Below are 20593 nucleotides of genomic sequence, written 5' to 3' on the forward strand. Positions count from 1 at the left end.
CAAAGGGAGTTTTTTCCGTTTTTGCAGGCAGCAGGGGCTAAAGAGTGTATCTGTGAGGGGGAAATAAAGGGGAAGCAGAGAAAGATGACAGCTGGAGCAGCAGGCAACCAGCCCATGAAATGGCTGGGATACATCCCACAGTCTCCAGGCAAAGGGAGGGAGGGAGGGAGGTGGCATCTGTCCCCACCTCAGCAGAACCCTCGTTGTGGGCAGTGTGTTATGGGGGGATCAGGACCCCAGAGGGAACCTGGTCTGGGGCCATGGAGAGCCTGGAGCAAGGGAAGCAGCAATGGCATGGCGTGGTGCTCCAGGATCCCCACACACCCAGACACCTTTCCTCCATCACCAGGGCAGCCAGCCTCCCAGGCCAACACCTGCCAATGCAGTTTCCATCTCCCCCAGCCTCCAGCAGTGACAGAAAATCCTGCAATTGCTCAGTCCAGAGCAAAACCATTTCTCTGGAGCCGAAGGATCTCACCCTTCACATCCCCAGAACAGATCCCACACACGGTTCAGCAGCACCCTGGCATCTGCCGGCAGGAAAGGCAGGGAGGGCTGCTGAGTTGCCGTGTTCCATTTGAAGCCATCGGGAACCCTGCACAACTCCAGACCTGCACAATAATGGCCAGGTGCTGCATGGCAGTGCCAGGGCAGCTGGCAGGAGCTGCGGGAAGGGCAGCGGTGGCACCAAAGCTTTGCCGGGTGGGATTTGTTTGCTGAGCAAACGAGGGGAGGCCGCTGATCCGGCTGTGGAGGCTGAGCCCTGTTTGCTCGGCAAACACGCTGCTCCGGTGCTCCGCCCTGGAGCATCAGGTCCTGTGCAAGCAGCTGCCCCCACTGCCAGGCTGGAGAGCAGCTCCCGGGGCTGCCTGGAGCCACAGGAATGCAGCTGGCCCTGGTGGTGGGGCTAGAAAGCCTGGCAGCCCCGCAAGGCTGCAAATCCCTGTCCACATTGCACGGCAACCCTGCAAATCCCCGTTGTATGGCGCTCCTGTAAATCCATTCCTGTTGTACAGCATCCCTGCAAATCCCTGTCCCCACTCCACGGCATCCCTGCAAACCCCCAGGGGTGCCAGGAGCCACAGGAATGCAGCTGGTCTCAGTGATGGCAGCCCTGCAAGGCTGCAAATCCCTGTCCACACTGCGTGGCAGCCCTGCAAATCTCCATCCCTGCTGCATGGCATCCTTGCAAATCCCACCACCGTGGGGGCCTCCAAGCAAAGCCACCGGCACCCCAAGGGAGCCAAACCAGGCAGGAGCATAGCCAGGTGAGAGGGAAAACACACAGTTACCCTGAATCCCTGGGGAATTATCCTTGGATAAATGCAACCCTACAGATGCTGCCAACTCATCTTTCAATTAGTCCATTTATTTGATAACTAGAGGAGGGAAGCAAGCTGCAGTTGATCGTTGTTCAGCATGTTTTTTTCACTTTGCTTTTTTTTTTCCTTTCCAGCATTGTTTTCCCTTAAAAATAGTGGGAATAGAGCAGGAGCCAGGATCTTGCCTGTGCTTTCCACGCCCCATGCTTTCCACGAACAACAGTGCCCTAGGAGCAGGGATCGTCTCCCAAGCAACACCACAGATTTCTAACTGGATCATCCATCTGTGAACATGGCACAAGTGGGAGCCACTCACTGGGCCAGGACTTCTTCTCAAATGATCCAAATATTCCCATGAGCCAGACTTAGTGCAGAGTTAGGGAGTGGGGACCATCTGTGGAGGGACAAGAGATGACAAAGCCACTCATGCCTTGGAGGCTCATCAGGGCAGGAGTGGCTCTGTTTGACACTTTCAACCCATTTCCCAGAGCTGAGTTGAGCTTTTAGCTTCCAAAACCTCAGCTTTCCCTGAGAGGAGGGGGAAACTGGGGATGGGCTGTATGGAGTGCCAGTGGTGGGGCTGGTGTGGGTAGAGATGGAACTGGCAGAGAAATGCAGCTCAGCCCTGGGACTGGCATGGAGATGCCATATGGAATATGGAAACAGAATTATTGAGGTTGTAAAAGCCCTCTGAGAACATCAAGTGCAACCATTCCCCCAGCAGTGCCAAGCCTGCCACTAACCCATGTCCCCAAATGCCACATCCACAAAACTTTTACATCCCTCCAGGGATGGGGACTCCACCCTGTTCTGGGCAGCCTGTTCTGCACCCCTTCAGGGAAGGAATTTTCCCTAATATCCAAATTAAATCTCCCCTGGTGCACCCTTCTGGGCTGCTCTCTGGCACAGCCAACATCCCGCTGGTACTGGGACCAGTGCCGGAGCAGCCAGGCTTTTATTCCTCGACCATGCTTTCCATTAATTAATGGCTTTTCTGTGGTTGAACTGCTGGCTCCAGCTCCCCTGCCACCCTGTGCCTGGACAGAGCCCTGCCAGGATGACTGGCAGCCAGGTGCCACCTGAAAAGTGTCCCCAGCCTCATCCTCTTCCCTGTGCCACAGTGCCCATGACAGGGCTGGTTCAGGGATCCAAGTGAGCTGCACAGGAAAGGATGGAAACAGGGATCCCAGATTATCCCCATGGTCCCTCCTGGGAGCACAGTGGTTCTCTGATGTGCCTGCAGGTTCAGGAGCTGGGATCCAACTGAGCTGCACAGGTCAGGATGGAAACAGGGTTCCCAGAGTATCCCCTGGGAGCACAGCAGTTCTCTGCTGTTCCTGCAGATCGGGGGCTGCAGGAGGGAGGGGACATAGCTGGGGTCCCCCTGGCCGTGCTGCAGCTCCCTGCACTGTCAGCTGGCACGTGGAGCTCGCTGCAGGCTCTGTGCACAGCAACACACCCCGTGCCTGACTCTGCATTCTCGGCAGCCCACGGACCTGCTGTCCCTGTCCCTGCTGTCCCTGTCCCTGCCTGTGCCGCGGGGGAGAGGGGCTTCTCCAGCAGCACCCCACCTTCGCAGAGCCCTCCATCTCCACCAGCACAGCACACCCACACAGCCAGGAGCCAGCTCCCACGCTGCTCCTGGGGGAAGGAGACCTTCTTTCCATCCCTTTTTTCCATCCCTGCACAGTGGCACAGTTGCTTCATCTCCTTGAGGTAAGGGAGATGGTCACAAAGGGACATGGGGGGCCCCAAGGACATTACCCTGACCTCGGGGTTCCCAAACCACATGGAGCTGGAGGTGGCACTGGTGGCCCCTCTGCACAGCCCGAGCATGGTACACACAGCACAAACCCTGCCCCAGGCAGCTCCAGCTGTGTCCTGTTGATCTGGTAGGTGCAGGACCAGCCACAGATGCCTGACTGGGACCCACAGCCATTCCCAGGAGCATCATTTCCCTGGAGACAGTCAGATCCAACAGCAGTCCCCTCAGCCTCTTCCTGAGCCTCCCAGGGTTCATCATACCCAGCTCCCACCATGAGCAGCTTGTTTCCTGTGGCATCCTTTGGAGCAAGAGCTCACCTGGCTCTTCTGCTGCATCCACCTGCACCTGGGTCCGACCAAAGGAAAACAGCACCCAAAGGGCACCTTAGTGCCCTTGGGCTGATTCTGGGGAATGCCTCTGAAGTTTGGCTGGCATTTCCACAGGGACACTCCTCATGCCTCAAGACCTGCATTGTCCACAGCCAGTACTGTTTTTCTTCACCTGAGCTTTAGCAAAACTCCCCAGTTTTGGGGGTTTCATCCAGCAGTGTTGCTGACTCAGATGTGTCCCACTTCCCACTGAAGCCAGGACAGGTGCAAGACCAAACCAAAGCCCATGATGGGTCCCAGAGAGCCTTTAGCTCAACCAAAGGGGGAAAAACAGGGATGGGAGGGCCCCAAGGCTGTGCTGGTGGGGAAAGTGGAGCATATTCTGCTGAGGGAGAATGGAGCACTGCAGCCTTTGTCCTGGCAGACCTACACTAACCCTAGTCAAGCACTAACTGTAATGCTGATCATAGACCTAACCATAAACCTACACCTTGGCATAGCTGTAACTCTAAACTTACACCCAGCCTAGCCCTAAATATAAACCTAACTATAACCCTAACAATAAACTAAGCCTTAAATCCAGCTCTAACACAGACACTAAACTAACCTGAAACATAATTCTAACCTGAGCCCTAAACCTAATCCGAGACTAACAATAACCCTAAACCTAAGCTTAAATCTAAACCTAAGCATAAGCCTAAAATTAGTACTACTCCTAATACTAATCTGAACCTTAAACTTAGCCATAGACCAAACACCAGCCCTAGACTTAACCTAAGTTTTAACATTACTCTTAGATCTAACCAGACCCTAAATCTTTTATCTTAGCTCTAGACCTAACCTTAAAGCTAAACTTAGCTTTAGCCTTAACCTTAAACCTATCCCTAATCCAAACACTAGCCCTGAACTTGATCATAGCCCTAAACCCAGACCTAAATTTAGTCCAACTTTAGCAGTAGCTCTGACTCTGACCCTAATCCTAACCTCAGGCCCAGCTTCAGCCCCTCAGCAGCCAAAGGGAGGCCAAGCTCTACCCCTGAGGTGCTGCAGAAGGACCGAGGGGGTCCCCATATCCTGCAGCTCCCAAGGATGTCCGTGCTCAGGATCCAACACTCTCCTCTCAGGAGGGGAGCAGGAGTTCCATCCCATTGCAGGACTTCCATCCCACTGCAGGAGTTCCATCCCATTCCAGGGGTTCCATCCCATTGCAGGAGTTCCATCCCACTGCAGGAGTTCCATCCCATTCCAGGGGTTCCATCTCATTGCAGGAGTTCCTGGCTTGAACAGCTGACAATCAAATTCTTGAAAATTTCCACCACCCTGCTTGAGTCAGGAGGTTGAGGACTCTGGCACTGTTCCCCATCACTAGCACCACCTTTCTTGACCCCAATTTCTTACTTAAAGCCTTCCTGGCTTCCACCTGCTTTTTCCATGCAGGAAGGATGCTGCCATCCTCCTGTCTGTGATCACACCAGTAAAAAACATGAGGAAAGCCCTCATTTTGGGGAGAGCAAGGGAAAACACAGCAACACCCACAGCTTGTGTCCTTTCAGCCAGGCTCAAGCCAAGTGTTGGCTCGAGGACAGGGCTGTGGAGACACAGGGCAGCTCTGGTGTGAGGATAAACCCCAAACCACCAAGAAGCTGCACAGACATCCCACAGCATCACCACCAAGCAGCAACATCCTCCTGAGGCTGATCATGCCACTGCTTGGCAGGGCTCCATGCCTCAGAGCCAGGCTGGGGACCATCAGAACAAGCAGGGGCTGCAAACCCCTGCATTCCCAAATTCTGGCTGCCCTGCCAGCTTTTGCCCTCACAGGCACTGGCATTAGGGCTCTGCTGCCATGGGGTGAGATTAAATGTGCAGGGAGGTTTTCATTGGAGCATCAGCATCCTCATGCTGTGGCAAGCAGATCCTGAACTTCAGGGGACATGGACAGGTCACCCTACAGACCTCACCCCACAGCCAAGCAAAGCACAGGCACGTTCAGCTGGCACCAGCTCCAGAGAAGAAAAGGGTGAAGAAAAACCCTCCACCAGTCTCTGCCTTTCAAATGTGCCTTATAAATATCTGCTCACCGTCTTCTGAGTCACCCAGCTGAAACGTGCAAGTTATTAACAGCCTGGGAAGGGGCTGGGAAGCAACTGGGAGGCAGAAGAGGCTTCTGGCTAAGTCAGCACTTTGTCCCAGAGCTGCACTGGCAGCGCTGCTGTCTGCTTTTCATTCTTTGGGTGGAGAGCAGAGGGCTCTGGGGATGCTGAAACACACAGTGAGGCTGTCCTCGATGGATGCAATGCTCAGGCTAAGCCCCAACCCAGCCCCAGCCAAAAAAAGTCTGGGTTTCATATTTTCAGTGCGAAATGTACCCCATCCCACTTCCAAATCCCTCTCTTTGTTCTATGTGATTTATCATAGAATATACAAACTGACAAAGGCCCAAAAGGTTTGAACCCACCCAAGATTCTCCCATGTCCTTCCTCCCCTCTGACTCCACACACCAGGGATGCAGGCAGGGCTCAGAACATGGGTCCAGGAGCAGGATTTGCTGCTGGGAGCAGCATTTGGGGACAGGAGAGGACCAAGGGCTGCTGCTGCCAAATAACCAGCTTCAGGGACATTTGGCACTCAGCAAGTCCCTGAGGCTGCCATACTGGTCCATTCCCCACAGGGGATCCTGTGTGGATGACAAGGTTTGGGGACAGCTTCCTACAAGGTGTTTCCAAACACCTTCCTACACATTTCTACACGGCCAGATTGGATGAGGAGGGACCTGGTGTACTGAAAGGTGTTCCTACCCACGGCAGGGACATAGGAACTGGATGAGCTTTAAGGTTCTTTCCAACCCAAACCACTCATCCCACAATTCAGGCTCCAACCCCTGAAACATCAAATCTGGCTGTCATCTCCCATTGCTAAGGCAGGTGAGACCCTTCCACCCACCCCTGACACCTGGGCTGGGAGAAGCCAAGCTCAGGCTGCCTGCTGCCCACTCAGCAGCCTCTGCACTGCCTGACCCTGCTGCTGCTGCTGTGCAGATGGAGCCATGGCAGCAAACAAAGCCTCTCCCAACACTCCCTATCCAGCTCATTCCCCCCTCCAGACAGGCCCATCCATTCAGGAGAAAGCTGGACAGGCAGAGAGTCCCAGGCAGCTCCGGGCCCTGCCGGCATTTCTGAGCCCAGCACAGCTCCCACTGAGCCACGTGGGAGCTGGCAATGAGACAAAAGCAATGACCAGGGTCAGAGGGCAACAGGAGGAAAGAGGGATTCCCAGAAATTGCTGCTGCATCCACCATTGCCCCCAGGGAATGCTGTATTCAGCCCTAGATGGATGCTCAGGCTCCCAGAGCCCCCAAAGCAGCACAGCTCACAGGGGATGAGCAGGGCTCTACTGCAGATGATGGCCAGGGCACACCTGGTGAGGATCCTCACTAACAGAGCCAGAATCTGGCCCAGATCCCAACACCTCCAAACAACTGGCTGTTCTGAAGCTGGAGATGCTCGGGGAGATGTCCTGGGGTGATGGAGAGGAAATTCCTCATTCACCCTGGAGACCTTCCATGGACAGGAGCAGGGTGCTGGGAAGCTCCTGGCATATGCAGAATGCAGGAAGCTTGCAGCCAGGAGTTTTCCCTCTATTTTCCCTGCCAGGCACCTCCAGGCTCTGGGGCTGGGTGCACAGGCAGGTGGGTGATCCTGAAGAGCCCCAGTTACAAGTGCAGGAAGAGCCTGAGGCTTTGAAAAACCTGGAGAACCTCACCTAAGAACCTCAACAATGGGGGACCAGGTTAACCTCCTACCACTGAACCCCTTTTCCTGCTGGAGGGGGAGCAGAGCCACCCAGCCAGACTGCCAGGACAAATGGAGTGATGGGGTGGGCATTTTCCATGGCATTTTACACATGCAGCCCAGGGACCAGCAATAACCATGAAGGGTCTGGGGGGGTTCTCCAAGGGGTTTTCAGGTGCTCCAAGGCTTCCAAAGGGTGGCTGAGCCCATGCTCCCTGTGTCCCAGACAGTGTTGTGCCCTGAAGGAAGCCCTGACCCCTCCCAGCCTCCGCTGAGCTGGATCCTTCCCGCAGGGATGCTCAGAGCTGCATCTCCTCCTCTGTGTTTTCCATCTGCAGAGCTCAGTAGCTGCTTCCCCAGCCCCGGCTGCTGTCAGATGCTGTGAAAGCAGCAGCTCCAGGCACCCTGGCACCCCACCCACCTCTAACCAGGTCAGCGTCCACCCACCCGGGAGCACACATCCCGCCAGGAGAAAGGGAGGAAATGGGTTAAAACATGACCTGGATAATGCTGCACCTGCATCCCCTTGCAAAAAAAATGCACCATGCACATGGGAGAGCTGGGCCACCTCTGGATGCCAGCCCCAGCGTCACTGGCAGCCCATGGAACAGGGCAGGGCTGGAGGGGAGGCTGGGAGCAGCAGCACCTTCCCCACAGCGCCAGCCTCACACTGCAGCCCCTCCAGGGAGCACTGCAGGGCCGAGGGCATCATCCTCTGGCAACTCCTGGGAAGCTTTTCCACCTCTCTGTACCCCGTGGGGTTCACAGGAGCAGGGACAAATATGAAGGACATATCCCATGTTAAAAGGGTAAAGCAGCTGGACTCACCATTCCCACCTTGCCTGCCAATTCCCACCTGGGCACAGCCAGCCCAGCTACACCAAGCTTTTATGTCATTTACTTTTCTTAAAAAAGCCTTTAAACAGCAGCAGCAGAGGCAGGAGGGAACATGGGGCTCGCATGGCATTTCAAGACCTTTGTGTGTTTTGCTTAAAGAAAAGGACACGTGCACGTGTTCAGGCAGCACCAGGGAAGGATCTCTGCAGGGAACAAAGCACACACAGCACCAGGGAGTGAGCCAGGAGAGCTGGGGGAAGGATGCTGCCTGCAGAGACAGACCCAGCACCCACAGGAGCGTGGGAGGATCAGCACCTATTGGGGCCTTGAGAAAACAGATCCAAGGCACACATTGCATGTAGGCAAGAGAGATGCTGGAGGGTGTTTTCTACAGAGAGGGAGAGGGTTCTCACCCAAAGGTCAACTCATGAAGGTGTGAAAATTCGGTGAGGGAAATGAGTAGCGCTGGAGCAGGAGTGGATGGAAGCTTCCCTGCACACCAACAGTCCTGCCATCACCTGAAGCACCTGCTCCAGGAGAGCCCAGGCTGCTCCTGGGCACATTCCGGTCCCTCCTGCTTCTGGTGGTCCTGGTGTGAGCAGCTGAGCCACGCAGTTCGGCCAGAGCCCAAGCATGTGGAGCTGGCACTGTCAGACAAAGGAATCCAGCACTGAGAAGCCTTCCTCCTTTCTGCCCTAGACCTGCATTTCTTCCTGTGGTCCAGCTCACCCTCCCAGAGGGCTTTTCAAAATGTGGGATCTGCTCCCACTGGAGCAGGGGGAGGAGGGACTGGGAGCACCCCAGATCCTTGGTGCCCAGAGCACACACTGCGAACATCCATGCACATCCTGCTTCCCAGCAGCTGCGGCGCAGCCAGCGCTGCACACGGGGGTGCACGCACACGGGGGGCTCTGCCAGCCCCGCCAAGCCTCTGGGCACTGGGGATCCACACACTGCAAGCTGCCCCTCTTGCCACGTGGGCTCTCCAGAGCATCACCCTTCCCTGCTTCCAGGGAGCACTGTCATCCCTCAGCAAGGTCACCCACGCTGTCACACAAAGCCCGCTGTGCCCGCTGCAGCAGGAGACCACCGTGAGCCCCATCCCCACGTGGCCTTACACAGACAGGCACTGTGACACTGGGAGCCCCAAATCTGCTTCTTGGTGAGCAGGTGGTCGTGCAGGGACTGGCTTCTCTTGCCCTGTGTGAAGCTGCCGAAACCACAATTCAGAAGGCTGACCTGAATTTCACAAAGTCACCCGGGCCCCCCTGCGGCCCACCACTGGGCCAGGAGCCTTCTACCCTTGCAGGAAATCATTATGGGATGAGGGTGATGGGGAGACAGGGAGATTCAGCTCACACCAGCCCTGTGGTACAGAAACACCGGCGATGACCTGCCCCGGGGCTAACATGGGTGGCGAGTGGGGAACAGGGAGGGGTCGCGGCCTCTTGTCATTTCCTTGCCACCCCCTCCCTGACAGCTGTCAGGCAGGAGGAACTTTTTCCTGCGTCCCTGACGTCTCCTTCGCTCCTCTGCCCGGCATTACTCCCAGAGCATCCCTCCCTCTTGGCGTGGTCCCCCATCCCCGGTGCCGGCGGGAGGGAACTCACATGTCAGATGCGGCCGCCTGGTACGGCTGGCTCCGGCAGAGAATGGAGTGTCCGCAGCCCTGGCCCATGGCTCCGCATGCTTCGGCAGCCCTCCCAGCCCCGCCGCCGCCGCGCCCGCTTCTCGGTGCCGGCTGCGAGCGGAGCCTCCCGCCGCGCTCAGCTCGCTGCTGTCACCGAGCCCGATGCAGCGCGCCGAGGCGTGCGGGAGGGGAGGACGGAGCGGGGGCGACGCTGATTGACGGCGCTGCTGCGGCTCCGCGGGGCTGGGCGGGGGCCGCGCCGCTCGGCGGAGGGCCCGGAGGGGCCGGAGGGGCCGCACCTGCCGCCCGCCGCCGCCCAACCCGCGCCGCGCCCGGCCTCGCCCGTGCGCCGCGCCGCGCCGGGGAGCGCCCGCCTTTGTCTCGGAGCGCCCGCGGGACCTGCCCTCCCCGCTCGCCCCTCCGGCCCTGCTGGGAGCGCAAGCCCCGTGTGCCGTGCGCTGTTACTGCCCCGGTGGCACCGGCAGCGCCACTGGGCAGCAGTGTTCCCGCCTGTCCCTGTCCCAGAGGTACTGAGCAGCACTGGTCCCACAGGTTCCTGTCCCAGCGGCAACGAGCTGCACTAGGCAACATTTGGACCACAGGCAGGCTGCAATGTATTTCTTCTCTTGTAAGGGAGATGGCCTCAAGTTTTTCAAGAGAGGTTTGGATTTGGTATTCGGGACAATTTCTTCCCCAATACTGTTGTCAAACGCTGCAGGCACCACGCCTGTGGGGATTTAAAAGCCATGTAAATGTGATACTTGGGGACATGGTTTAGTGGTGGGCTTGGCAGTGCTGGAAAATGGTTGGATTCAGTGGTCTCAGAGGGATTTTCCAAATCATGGTTCTGTGATTCTATCATACAGAATGGCACTGGACCACAAACATGTCCCTGCCAGAGAGTGGACACCCGGCAAACAGTCCCAGCCACGTGGGTGGTGTCCAGCTTGAACCTGCTGCTCTCCTGTCCTGGGGCCCATGGGCTGAGTTCTGGCAGTGTGAGCTGCCAGCAGGGTGGGACAGTGTCAGAGGGGTGAGCAGGGTGGGACAGTGTCAGAGGTGCCTGGAGAAGGGTAAAAGTCACTGCAGTGCCAGCACTGCCTGTGCTCTTCAGGCAATGACCCCATGCACCGGAGATACACTCCCAGGAGGGACCCTGGGGAAGGACACCCATCCTATACTGAATTCAGGTCAGAGGTTTCTGTGAAACCTCCTGGCACAAGGGAATCAAGAAGGAGTGACAGCAACCTGAGCTTTCAAAGATATTTAAGCATTTCAGCTTCTTCCAGTGAAAGCACTGGAGACAAAAAGGGAAGCTCCTAGGGACCAGGTGCTGGACAAAGACTGTGAGGAAATCATCCAGCTGATGAAGGTCTTGACTCAGGATCACAGAAACACTGAATGGTTTGGGTTGGAAGGGACATTTGAAGCTTCTCCAGTTCCACTCCGCTGCCATGAGCAGGGACATTTTCTACTAGACCAGGTGTCTGCAAGCCCCATCCAGTCTGGCCTTGAATGCTTCCAGGGATGGGGCAGTCACTGCTTTTCTGGGCAGCCTGTGCCAGGGTCTCACCACCCTCACAGACAAGAATTTCTTCCCAGTATCCAATCTAACCCTACTGTCTGTCAGACAAAAGCCATCCCCGCTGTCCTGTCGCTCCAGGCCATTGTCCAACATCCCTCCCCAGCTCCCTTGGAGCTCTGTTATGCAATGGAAGGGGCTCCAATGTTTCCCCAGAACCTTCTCGTCTTCAGGCTTAACACTCCCAACTCTCTCAGCCATAGGAGGGATGCCCACAGCAGATGTGTTCCAGTTTCCAGAGCATCTCCACAGCATCCTCTGTATTCCCTCCACCAGCTTCATGTCCTTCTGATGCTGGGCCCCAGAGCTGGAAGCAGCTCTGCAGGACAGGTCTCACCACAGCAGAGCAGAGCAGAATCCCTTCCTTGCCTGCTGCCCACACTCCTGGGGACCAGCCCAGGACACAGGGGGTGTCTGGGCTGTCAGTGCACATGGCCAGGGCATCCTGAGCTTTTCAACTCTCAAGTCTTTCTCCCTAGGGCTGCTCTCAATCCATTCTCCAGCCATTCTGTGTTTGTGCTTGGGAATACTCCAACCCAGGTGCAAGACCTTGACTTACCTTGTTGAATTTCATGTGGCTGGCACAGTATCCCCTCTTCAGCCTGTCCAGGTCCCCCTCAATTCCATCCCTTCCCTCCAGCATGGTGATCACACCACAGAGCTTGCTGTAAACATGCTGGGGTACCCTGGATCCCACTGCCTGTGCCACTAACAAAGATCCATGTCTTTGCCCTGCTCTCTCTCTCACCCTCAGCGTCTCTGGGCCACTGGCAGCACAGAGCCATGGACCTTTGTTCTCAGCCAGCACAGGCACACAGGTGAATCTAGAGCGTGTCTGGGGTCTGCAGGCTCCACTGCACCGCTCTGCAGGTACCTGCATCCTCTGCACTCTCTCCCCATGCTGTGTGCTGCACCACAGGCCCAAACCACGCTCCCAAACTGGGAACTTGGCTTGGTGTATTGAGATTTTGCACCAAAAAGAGCTATTTGGGTTGCTCTTCACTAGCCTTGCAGACCTCCATCTACCCAGCATCATTTGCCTGTGGGGAGAAGGGAGGAATGTGCTTTAAAGTCATTATGGATCCATCAGCTGGGACGTCAGAGCAGCAATAGATATTAAGGGATTAGCACTCAAATCACATCAGTTCCTGTCAAATTCACCAGAATTAATATCCCCATGGCCTACAGATACAGGCAGAGTATCAGTTACACAAGATCCTCTGACTTTATCTGCAAGGGGAAACTGAGGCTCAGACCTGCAATTACTTTCCCAAATTTTCCCCCAAGAGAGCTGAGAGTAGAGCTGGGACTAATTGGAGATTATTTTAAGGATCATCACTTTAATCTAACCCCTATTTCCACCCTGAGCCTCAGATTTAATGACTTAAAGATAGGTTTTCATCATATCCTGCACTCCTTTAGGGGGAGAACCTGCTGTGGAGCACCATGGGGTGCCCTGAGGACTGGGAGCCATTCCAGCACTCATCCATCTCCTCCCACCAAGGTGGCCAAGTTGTTCCCAACACTCTGCAGTGGCAGTAGTGGATGGTGGGAGCAGGGTGGCTGCCACGTATGGGCCATCCCACACCCTGCTAACCCCATCACCTTGTAACATACAAGGAGTCCCCTCCTTTCCAGAAAAGCTAGTTCCATGCCTGTTTATCCCAGCCCCTCTTATTCCCTAAGGGATGTTTTTGTCTTGCAGTGGTCCCCAGACAGAAGCAGCTGAGAAGATCAGAGCAGATGTGGGTGCAAAGACCACCAGAAGGAATCATCCATCTCCAGATGCCGGGCAAGGACCGTCACGTCTGCATATTACCTTGGAATCATGGAATTTGTGTGGGAAAAGCCATTTGAGACCATCAAGTCCAACCATTCCCCACCACTGACAAGCCCTCCACCACACTATGGACCCAAGTGCCACATCCACATGGATTCCCACCATCCCACATGCTCCAAACCCCCTGGGACTCCCTCCATGGTGCCTGTGTGATGCCTAGCTCTCTCCCTTCTCATTCCCCTCTCCAAATGTCATTCCTGGTATTTAAGAGACGTGGTTTTCTCAGCTCCACATCTGCCTGTACTATTTTCTCCTCAAGAGAAAACTATGCCCCATATCCAAGAAGCTTCTTAGAGTCCTCCTGCAAATGGCAGCACAGTGTGTGAAGTCCCAGGGGTGTCATGGAGGCTAAGAATTGGAAAAACCCTCCTGGAATGTTTTGGTGTGTTTAATTAAAATGCTCAGTTTGAGGTTGATTTTTGTTTTGGGTTTTTTTTTTTTTTTTTTTAAATAAATCCTGCTAATTCTTGCTTGGAAGCACACAAGGCATTTCTGGGTGGGCATTGCTCATGGATATTGCTGGGTGGGCATCACTGGATGTGTTGGAACCCAGGAAATTCCTCTGGCTGTCCTGGAAGACTCGAGACCCTGCCAAGGGGGCTCAGAGACCTTGGCACAGAGCCCAAGACCCCTGTGCCTTTGATCTTGACCCATGGAAAAAACAATTACCTTATATGAAGATTTACAAGCCACAAAAGTTTTAGTAGAATAATAGTTAGTTTGTCACAGGGTGAAAAATAGATTTTTGAGGTTTTTAGAATAGGGGCTTGGGGTCCCAAGATGGAGGAATTTGGGCATGCCCTGTCCTTCCTTCTTCCTTCTTCCTAGCCTCCATGTTCTGGGTGATGCTGTCACTTTTAGATTGGTTTGGAGTAGAAACTCACTGTCTAACATAGGTGATAGGTATTGGGAAGTAATTGTAAATATTGTACATGTAGTTTTTAGTTTTAAAAGATAACACCACCCCGTGAGAGGCACAGTGCAGAAGCCATGCCTCTGTCTGACCTGCTGGGCAGACCTCGGCAGGCAGGAGAAAGAATGTTATAGATAAGATAAAATAAACAACCTTGAGAATGAGACCAGAAGAGTTCTGACTCCTTGTTCAAGCACTGGGCTGGGAAAAAAGACTTTCTAACACATCTCGGGGTCACTCTGACCAGCTACAGACCCCGAGAGCTGCTACAGAGCATGGACATTCCTGGTTCCATCTCCTGCACAAAGCTGCTAAAACCAGGGCTTCGCTGATCCCTCTGACAGGGCTGAGGCCCCAGTGATGGCCAGGGAGATCCTCCCAGAAACCTTCTCCAGGTGCACCTGAGAGGGGCAGCTAAGCCTGAACTCCTGGCCAGAGGGAGCAGGTCCTGGCAGACATGACAACAGTCAGAATCCTGACACAGTGTCTCCTACAAATATCACATTATCTCCTAAAAATCTCACTTGTTTCTCTTTGCTGGAGCTGCTGGGGATCCTGCACTGGGCACCAGCATGGGCTGCATGTCTTTATTTACTGCTGGGAGAGCGAAGCGGTGCCAGGTTCCGTAGGCAGCGTTCCATCTCCGTGGGCTCATGCCGATATTTGTGGCGTGAATGCGAAACGAGCCTTGCTTTGCTTTCTGCTGATGCTCCTCAGCAAGATGATTGAATTCTGTGGGCTCTGAATAGGCAGGCTTTGTCCTCGAGCACGTATTGTGCAGGATACCAATTCCAGCGCTAATGGAGATGTATTTGCTGATACAAAGCAATTTGCACCTTGAATACCTTCCCTAGAAATGCGCTCTGCATCACACCAGAGCTGTGAGCTCTCTTGCTGTGCATGCAGGGAGATACTCCCCTTCCTCTGAAGACTCCCAGTCCAGCTTCCTGGGATGGTCTGAGCCACTTTCCTGCTTTGAATCATGGAATCACAGAATCATTAAGGTTGGAAAAGCCCTCAAAGACCACCAAGTCCAGCAGCTCCCCACCACTGCCAAGCCCACCACTAAAATACGTCCACAAGTGCCATGTCTACATATCTGTTTAATCCCTCTTGGTCCTGCCATGCACATAGGCATCTCCATGAGAAAGTTCCATTTCAGCAAGTTTTGGGGATATTTTTTTCCTCTTTCTGATTTTTCCACCATTTTCCCTCATAAACCTGAAGAGTCTTTCAGGGAGAGAAGAAAATAGCAAAACAGAGAAAAGCTTTTCCATTTCCATTGACATTTATCCTGGGAACAGATAAAGAACAGAAAAAAAACACACAGAGGAACCTGGAGCCTTGTTTTTATTGCAACGTCGGTACAAGATGTTCTCAATAAAAAAAACCAAAAGGAAATAAATTCACAGTGAACCAGAAAATTATTCCCTGTGTCCAGAGGTCCAACAGCTCACCTGTGATTGGGGCAGAACAGAGAGAAACACCCTGTGTGTATTTTGGGGTGGGGATGGGTGTCCCAGGAGATGTTTGGGGCCACCACATCCCACACTGGGGCAATGCTGTCACCAGTGCCAGACCATCCCATGCTGCAGCCATGCAGGTTTGGTGCTGCTGGAGCTGGGATGGAGCTTCTGAACAGCACAGGAAGGAGCTTGGGTAGCTCCTTGAGGAGCTCCTTGGGGAGGCAAGGACTTTCCTTGGCTTTGGAAATGGGGTTTAGAGAGGGAAAGGGAAAGAAGAGGAAAGGGAAGGATGGTGAAGGGAAAAGAAGGGAAAGGGGAAGGAAAAAGGGAAATGGGGGAGGGAGAAAGGGGGAAAAAAGGCAAAGAAGGGGAAAGAAGGTGAAGGGGAGGGGGGGAAGGGAAAAGGAAAGAGGAAGAGGAAAGAAAAGAGGAAACAGAAGGGAAAAGGGAGGGGGAGGGGAAAAGGAAGAAGGAAGGGGAAGAGATCTGAGTCAGCCACCTTCTCCAGGGTTGTTCCACACCATGCTGCTGGTCTCAGCAGCCCCCCCAGGCTATAGCCCCCCAGCCCCAGCTCCCTCAGGATTGGGGTCCCACAGGCCCCTGGGATTGGCAGGGCAGAGGGACGGTGGCTGGGGACAGCTCCTGCAGCCCCTCCAGCACCTGCACCTGCCCTCCAGCCTCTGCCAGTGTCCCCTGCCTGGTCACAGCTGTCAGCTGGCTGCGGGAGGGGACAGGGACCCGCTGGCCCTGTCACACTCAGGACACCATGCAGGTGACCTTCCCAGTGCTGAGCCAGGAGAATGAGGTGCTCATGGACACCAAGGGGCACAGGGGACACTCTGCCCCCACTTTCCAGCCTCACTCTTCATTGCACCTCAATTTTTTCCATCCTCCCATAGAATGATGTGTCCCTGAGCCCAAAGTATGGGAAAATATCCCTGCAGTGCCTTTCTCCAGGTGGCAGCTTCCCTACCTGGCCTATGCCAGGGGGGACACTCAGCACACAGGCAGAGGGAAACAGGGATTGAAGCGGGGCTGCAGGATCAGACCCTGGGAACTGTCAGGAGTCTCCCAGGGCTCTGCCAGGAACCACAGCCCAGGTACCATCCCCACAGTCCTTCCCCATACCAAGGACCCAGACCCGACCCCTTCCACTGATTCCTCATTCCAAAGATGCTCAAGGTTTTGGATATCCTTTATTCCACCCCTGAGCCCTTCCCAGCCCTCAAACTGCTGCCTGTGGAAGCAGGCATGGGGCACCAAGGCATCCAGTCCCAGGGTGGCCCAGAATTCCCAAATGCCCTCTTCCCCCTTGCCATCACCCAGAGGCAGGGGTCTACCTGTGCTAGGAGGAGTGGAGGGGTTTTTCCTTTGCACCCAACACTGTCGCACCCCCAGGATGGGTGGCAGATGAGGTGGGAGACAGGGAACAGGGCAGGAACCAGGGCAGGACACAGGAAGAGCAGGATGGAGCTCCTTGTTCCTGGGAAGAGATGTCCCTGTGTTCTGCCTTCCAGCAGCGGTGGGGCAGAAGAGAAGTGTCCCTGCACCTTCAGCAGGGGTCAGGATCAATCAGTGTCCCCTTGTCATGGCCCATGGGTGCACCCAGAAGGGAAATGGGGGCCCCATGGAGAGAGGCTGCCTTTGGGATGGTCCTTCAGGGTCATGGAAGGGATCCATGCGAGCACTGACCATCATGGGAGCTCTCTAGCACATTATCCCTCCAAATCTATCAGCATGGGATAGCATGAGGCTTCAAAAGCCTCTCCCAAAGGTTTCCCTACCCCATGTCCCAAACCATGGCTGGTGAGAGGGAAGGGGAGAGCTCAGCTCCTCCAGGTGCTGATAGCATGTCCTCTGTACTCCCCATCGTGCTCCAGAGGGCTTCTTGGGGTGGGCAGAAGCAGTGATGAAGCTTCCAGAGGTAAAGGGGGGAACTCAGTGCTCCTCTGGGAAGCAGAAGTGCCTTGAGGCATCCGTCCCTCCCAGACGGCGGCTCAGCTCTGCTCCCAACCTGCACAGGGGGTTCTGCAAGGACACCCCGCTCCCACTGTGCCTCCAGTGCCAGCCTGAGCATCCCACCAGGCGGGAGCCAGTCCTCGGGGTCTGGCCCCCAGGGCAGCGCCCCAGGGCGGGGCTGGGGCCGGTGGCGCTGGCTCGGCAGCAGCAGCAGCATCGGGCAGCACAGAGCTCGGTGCCCGGGGGGACGGCGGGGACGCGCTGGGAGGGAGGCACATGGGGCTGGCACGCTGCTGGCCCGGCTCTGGCTGCCAGGTAGCCATGGAAACCTCCCGGCGGGATGCTGCGCCGATAAATAGCCAATTTGAAGTGATTCTCCTCAAAGAGCTTTTTTTTCCCCCTGTGTTTATTTTTTTTATATACAAAGTCTCAGGGATTTTTTAGATTTACCTTTGCTTATTTTATTGTTTCCCTTTATTTTATTATTTTTCTTGATTTTGTAATTTGTTTTCTTTTGGTTTGGGTTTTTTGGGTTTTGTTTTATTTTTTGTAGATTTTTGGTTTAGTTTGGGTTTGGTTTTTTGTTTGTTGTTGTTGTTGTTGCTGCTGTTACATTTTTCCTTTATTATTTTTTCCTTTGATTCAAGGCCTGGCCTCCACAAACACTCAAGACAGTAAGGTTTGACATCTCTGTTGTCTTCAATAAGCCAAAGCTCATTGCTATTTCAGTGGCAGCCCACGTGGAAGTGGGGTGACATCATTCAGGGCCACATGTGCACAGAGCTACTGCTCACCTGGGTACGAATTTAGGTGGGATAAATACTCATGTGTGCACCGAGCATGTATGAGTGTGTTTGAAGGCATGGTCATGCATGGAATTGCAGATCCAGGCAGGCCATACACACATCTGGAAAGCATACAGCATGCTCATGCACACATCTGGAGTCACAGCCCAAAATGGGCTCCTTGGGAATCTCCCAGCAGGTGGAACAAGGGCAAACTGAAATTTTGGAGTCCTGCTGAACCAGACTCGTGGATGGGCAGAGCTGTGCCTGCTCCTCTGCAGCTGCACCCATGTCTGGTGCACCCGGGGTCAGGGCTGGGTAGGGGACGGGTGCCCAGCCTGCAGGACATGTGGTACATCCATGGAACTGCCTGGAGCACTGTGGTCATTAGCCACGGGGCTCCTAAAGACTGATTCCATAGGGATTTCACTGCCAAAGACTGATTCCATAGGGATTTCACTGCCTTCACCTGCAGAACCTGCTGGGCTCTTGTCTGCAGCTCAGGGAGCAGCTCTGAGCCTTCACCTGGGGAAGGACGCCCCCAGGGAGGCTCCAGAGATGCTTCAGATCCCTTCTGTGACCCTTCTACAGCCCACAGGGACACTGAGTCCCCCCACCATCCCTGAAAAGCTCATCCCTGTTTCTCCCCACCCCTAGAAGTCCTGGAGCACAGAGGGGAGCAGGGCTGTCACCCAGGGGACATGCAGCAGCCAGGATGTTGACAACTCAGCAATTCTATGTATCTGCCTGTCCCACATTGCACACATCTCCCTGGGGATCTTGGCTCCAGGGGATCCTAGCTGGGCTCCGTGCCCAGCCCTGGGCAGGGATGCATCAGGAATATCTCTGGGCTGACAACCCAGAAGCATTGCTGCTGCGATGTTAATAAAGAGATTGAAAGCTCTGTTATTTTTAAATAAATGCAAATTAACATCTACTTAATGGAGAAAGACAAACCCAGATCCTCATCTGAGCCAGTGCTGTGACAATGATGGATAAACAGCCATCAGCCAGAGTATCCTTGTTCACATGCCAGGCCCACATGCTCTGGGATGCAATGGCACCACTGGCCTCTGCTGGGAAGAAGGCTGGCAGCTGGCTGTGCCCACTGGTCCCACTGGGAAGGTCCCCCGGCAGGGAAATTCCCAGTCTGGCTCCCATCTCTGCCACCCATCACCATCTTGCTTTAGCCATGTCTCCTTGGCCAGCTGTGGCCATGCAAAGCCAAGGGCAAACATCCCTTCCTAAACACCTTCCCCATTCTCCCAAGACACCGAGCTCCCAACATCTATCACCTGCAATGTGGCATCGAGTCCCTGGCACTGCCAGCACCCCACTGGAGCTGGGAGAGGCAGATCCCCCATCCCATGGCACCCTCCTAGGCACAACCCACCTCTGCAGCCTTTCCTCCCCCCACACCAGCCCAACATTTACCTGGCTATTTAAATTTCCTTCATTTTTCTTATTAAAGTGAGAGGGCGACTGCCAGGGGGAAGCTGGGAGTGGACAGAGCAGGGGGAGGGGAGAGGGCACTGTGAAGGATAAAAAGCTTCAGGCAAGCTGGGCCTTTCCTCTGCCCCTTCACTTTCTGCTTTTAAAACCCTCCCATGGGCTCTTCTCTCCCTTCCCCAACATCCAGAGACCTTTTCCATCACTGGGCCAGGCTGAAAGTGGAATGGAGCAGGGGGAGGGGGGTTCCTGCATCAGTCTGGGGAGTGGTAGATTTCCTCAAACCCTTCCCCAGCCTGATCCCATTTTCTGGGTGGGTAAACTGATAGCTGAGGGGTGAGGTGAACCCCCTGAGAGCATCCTGAGTGTGTTGGCAGCCACATGCTCTGACAAAAAAAGCATAGATGGAGAAAAGGCAGGAGGCAAGGGAAAGGGCAAAATTATGGGGAAAAGGCTGGAAAAAGCCAGTGACAGTTTAATGGGGCTGTTGATGAAATAATGACTAGTTTAAAGTCTGCTGGAGTGTGGCTGCTCTGCAATAACCCAGGACCTGATAATCTGCTGAGTTCATTACTGAGGGGGGAGGGGGAGTGCAGGGGCAGGAGCCATTCAGCAGGACACAGAGCTGCTGTGGGTGTGGGATGCAGAGCAGAACCCCTGGGGACAACCTGTACTGGTGCCACGGGGTGATTGTGGCATTTTTCTGGGCTGTCCAGCCACCTCCTGGCTCCTCCTCAGGAGATGAGGACAGTGAATGTGGGGTATCCCCACCACAAGACACAATAGCCAGGAAAGGCAGCACCCAGGGCAGGCAGCACCTCGGGAATGGCAGCATTGTCCTTGGTGGCACCATGACCGTGACTCGAGTCTGGCATCCATCTAATCTGCATGTCTGGTGCACAAGGTCACTGATGCCACCACCAGC

General features: G+C 54.8%; 1 protein-coding gene across 1 annotated transcript in view; it reads right to left on the reverse strand.

The window, feature by feature from the left end:
* Window positions 1-9773, reverse strand: part of PDE2A (phosphodiesterase 2A) — a 42003-nt gene extending 32230 nt beyond the window's left edge. The window contains exon 1 of the mRNA XM_059493526.1: window positions 9655-9773. Coding sequence (XP_059349509.1) covers window positions 9655-9722 — 68 coding nt within the window. The 5' untranslated portion in view covers window positions 9723-9773. The remainder of the gene's footprint in view (window positions 1-9654) is intronic.
* Between the last annotated feature and the right edge of the window lie 10820 nt (window positions 9774-20593).

Source organism: Ammospiza nelsoni, chromosome 2, assembly GCF_027579445.1.
Source record: "Ammospiza nelsoni isolate bAmmNel1 chromosome 2, bAmmNel1.pri, whole genome shotgun sequence".
Classification (NCBI taxonomy): domain Eukaryota; kingdom Metazoa; phylum Chordata; class Aves; order Passeriformes; family Passerellidae; genus Ammospiza; species Ammospiza nelsoni.